This window comes from Mauremys mutica, chromosome 1 (assembly GCF_020497125.1).
Source record: "Mauremys mutica isolate MM-2020 ecotype Southern chromosome 1, ASM2049712v1, whole genome shotgun sequence".
NCBI lineage: Eukaryota > Metazoa > Chordata > Testudines > Geoemydidae > Mauremys > Mauremys mutica.
This window is the reverse complement of record NC_059072.1, coordinates 368888506-368892408: the sequence shown is the minus strand read 5'-3', so window position 1 is coordinate 368892408 and position 3903 is coordinate 368888506. Positions and strand designations below refer to the sequence as shown.

Genomic DNA, 3903 nt, shown 5'->3' with positions numbered 1-3903 from the left:
GTTGGGATGTTTCTTCCAGCACATGTCTTCCTAAAAGGTTGTTTTTCCCCCTTCTCTGATTTCAAGCAACTGGTTGAATGGGGAACTCCCTTCAGTATGGACTCTCTATCTTGGCTCTCATTGCATTAAGGAACAATGATAGATAACCAGTATCCACACTTGTATTTCCTGCTGGTGTCTCTTAAGGTTCCCCCACCACAAAGTGTAGGAATTATTAATGCAGGGAGCACAATACAAATACAGAATTGTTTTTAGTCAGGTCATTGTTCACAGTTATTCTCTCTGAATAAGCAAAATGTAATTTTTCAGTGTGTGAAGAGCGATCAATCTGCTTCTCTCATGAGAACAGCCTCCACTACTGCATGCAATGTCTCAAATTAACGTTGTCTCTCCATGCAGGCATTTCTACTGCGACCATCTACTGGGAACACACAGAAAGTCAGGGGAACGTACGGTAAATGCAGGAGACACCCTTATGCCTCAGAGTTGGACACTTTCTCCCTTACGCCATGTCAGATTCTAACAGAACCGACTTCAGCAACCCCTCCGCTTTCATCCTACTTGGCATTCCTGGCCTGGAGGCAGCCCATATCTGGATCTCTATCCCCTTCTGTGCTATGTACGCCATAGCCATCTTGGGGAACTTCACCATCCTGTTCATCGTGAAGACGGAGCAGAGCCTCCATGAGCCCATGTTCTATTTCCTCTGCATGCTGGCTGTCACTGACCTGGTCATTTCCACATCCACCGTACCCAAAATGCTGAGCATCTTCTGGTTCAATTCCAGGGAGATCGGTTTCAGTGCCTGCCTCACCCAGATGTATTTTCTTCACTCCTCCTCAGGGATGGAGTCTGGAATCCTCGTGGCTATGGCTTTTGATCGCTACGTGGCCATCTGTGATCCTCTGAGACATTCCACGACCCTGACAAACTCTGTTGTGGCCAAGATAGGCCTGGCCGTGGTGCTGCGCAGTGGTATACTCGCATTACCCTATCCCTTCCTGGTGAGGCAGTGGCCATATTGTAGAACCAACATCATCCCACACTTTTATTGTCAGCATATAGCTGTCGTGAAGCTGGCCTGCACTGACATCCGCATCAGTAGTTACTATGGCCTGTTTGATCTTCTCTTTGTGATCGGAATGGATGGGTTTTTTATTGCTGTGTCCTATATTCAGATCCTCCGGGCCATCTTCTGTCTCCCCACAAAGGATGCCCGGCTTAAAACTTTTGGGACCTGCATCTCTCATCTTTGTGCCATCTCAGCTTTGTACGTCCCAAATGTATTCTCCTCTCTCATGTTCCGGTTTGGCCACAATGTGCCACTGCATTTCCTCGTTCTCATTAGTGGTGTGTACCACATGGTGCCCCCTGTGCTGCACCCCATCATTTATGGGGTGAGGACCAAACAGATCCGCAGCAGGCTGCTCGAGCTTCTTACTCATAAAGAGACCTAAATATTTCCTCCTTGTGCTCTGGCTCTCAGATTGAGCTCTGTGCAGAGCTGGCTGGTCCATGATGCTGGGACCTCTTCCCTGAATCACTTCCTGGACAGAGTGAGAGACATTAAACCCTTCCTTGTCCTTACTGTGCTGTGTCAATGTGATGAACTGGGGAATCAGTCTATGCACACTACACTGGGTGGCCACCTTTCTAATTGCTGGTAGCTGGATCCCTGAAATTGCAATCTTGCCTCAGCTTTTCTGTCAATCCTGAACACTGCTGCGTGTCTTCTCCCCAAGGCCCTGCCCCATCTATTGTTCCTCTCTTCCCCTTTCCTTGTCAGCTGCAATCCAGTCATCTCTAAAATCAATATGTTCTCATATCTTATGGCAAGTCATAATAACATAAGAACGGACGTAATGGGTCAGACCAAAGGTCCATCCAGCCCAGTGTCCTGTCTACTGACAGTGGCCAATGCCAGGTGCCCCAGAGTGAGTGAACCTAACAGGTAATTGTTATGTAAAGCCTCCGCTCAAATGTGTTTGTAAGATCTGTAACTTGTATCTTTAAGTTCTGCAACTTTTTTCAGACTTTGTAACTTCAGTGATTGTTAACATAGCTTTTTACGTTTTGTAACCTTTGCAAGCTCTGTAACCTTTTCAAGTTACCACTTGCATGAACTTACAAGCTGTTTATTAGCCCATCTGGGAGGAGAGGAACTGCAAGGAGAAAGGAGCCCAGAGACAGGAGCCAGGTGTGTCTGATATAATCTGCCCTGGGAAGGAAATCGCAAAGTGCTGTAAAGAGAAGAAGAACCTGGTATGCATGAAAGGAACTCGTCTGGGAATGCTTCTCGGTGACAGACACAGAAGGGAAACTCAGTGTACATGACAAGAGCTGCCCAGTTCCAGCAAAAGGAAGCAGCAATGGACACAAGCAGCTGCTGCTCCTTGACCAGCTCAGCAGCCTGGATTCGTAACCGCAGGCAGACCCACCAGATCTACCACGCTTCGTCTTCTCGGCCTCCAGGCTGTCTCCGGTAACTCTCCGCCTGTGTAAGTGTGTGGGTGCATGAGGGTATGAATGCAGCGAATGTGTCTGTGTATGAATAAGCTGCATCTCTTTTCTGTCTGACCTAACAGCGGCATTGTAATAAAACTAATATCAGTGTGACGCTGGGTTGGCTTTTAGGGGAAAAGAGGTAACAGTAATGATCAAGTGATCTCTCTCCTGCCATCATCTCCAGCCTCTGACAAACGGAGGCTAGGGACACCGTTCTTACCCATCCTGGCTAAGATAATCGCTAATGGCTCAGATCCCTCCTCAGTCAGTTCCTTCAGAGTATTCTAGGATGCATTTCATTTCGCGCTCGAGACTTCAAGACATCTAACTTGTCCAAGTAACTTTTAACCTGTTTGTTCCCTATTTTAGCATCTGAACTTACCCCATTTTCACTGGCATTCTCTATGTTGGGTGTCCAAACACCACTAACTGTCTTGGTGAAAACTGAAACAAGTAACTCATTAAACACCTCTGCCATTTCCACATTTCTTGTTATTCTTTTTCCCTCTTCATTTAGTAACGGACCTACCCTATCCTTCGTCTTCCGCTTGCTTCTAAGGTATTTGTAGAATGTTTTCTTGTTACCCTTTTGTCTCTAGATATTTTGATCTTTTGTGCTTTGGCTTTCCTAATTTTGCCCCTACATACATGTGTTATTTGCTAATACTACACCTTTTTAATGTGACTTTGTTTCCACTTTTTGTCGCCTTGTCCTATACTCAGATCCTCCGGGCCATCTTCCACCTCCCCACAAAGGATGCCCGGCTCAAAACTTTTGGGACCTGCATCTCTCATCTTTGTGCCATCTCAGCTTTGTACGTCCCAGATTTATTCTCCTCTCTCATGCTGCGGTTTGGCCACAATGTGCCACTGCATTTCCTCGTTCTCATTACTGGTGTGTACCACCTGATTCCCCCTGTGCTACATCCCATCATTTACGGGGTGAAGACCAAACAGATCCGGGGCAGACTGCTCCAGCTGTTTGCTCAAAAAAAGACCTAAATATTTTCTCCTTGTGCTCTGGCTCTCAGATTGAGCTCCGTGCAGAGCTGGCTGGTGCATGGTCCATGATGCTGGGGCCTCCTCCCTGAATCACTTACTGGACAGACAAAGAGACATTAAACCCTTCCCTGTCCTGACTGTGCTATGTCAATGTGATGAACTGGGGAGTCAGTCTATGTACACAACACTGGGTTGCCACCTTCATCCAAGAATATTAAAGGAACTGGCACATGAAATTGCAAGCCCATTAGCAAGAATTTTCAATGAATCAGTAAACTCAGAGGTTGTACCATACGACTGGAGAATTGCTAACATAGTTCCTATTTTTAAGAAAGGGAAAAAAAAGTGATCTGAGTAACTATAGGCCTGTACTATTGGGTTATCCGGGAGAGGGGG

At 46.5% G+C, this 3903-nt stretch overlaps 1 protein-coding gene across 1 annotated transcript; it reads left to right on the top strand.

Moving 5' to 3' along the window:
* The first annotated feature begins 509 nt into the window (after positions 1 to 509).
* LOC123377100 (olfactory receptor 51E1-like) lies at positions 510 to 1457 on the top strand. The gene has a single exon (XM_045029534.1). The coding sequence runs from the start codon at positions 510 to 512 to the stop codon at positions 1455 to 1457; it is 948 nt and encodes a 315-aa protein (XP_044885469.1).
* The last annotated feature ends 2446 nt before the right edge of the window (positions 1458 to 3903 follow it).

Bases quoted from the DNA above. Each gene is read 5' to 3' on its own strand.
- LOC123377100 (XM_045029534.1), top strand. From the start codon at position 510: ATGTCAGATTCTAACAGAACCGACTTCAGCAACCCCTCCGCTTTCATC.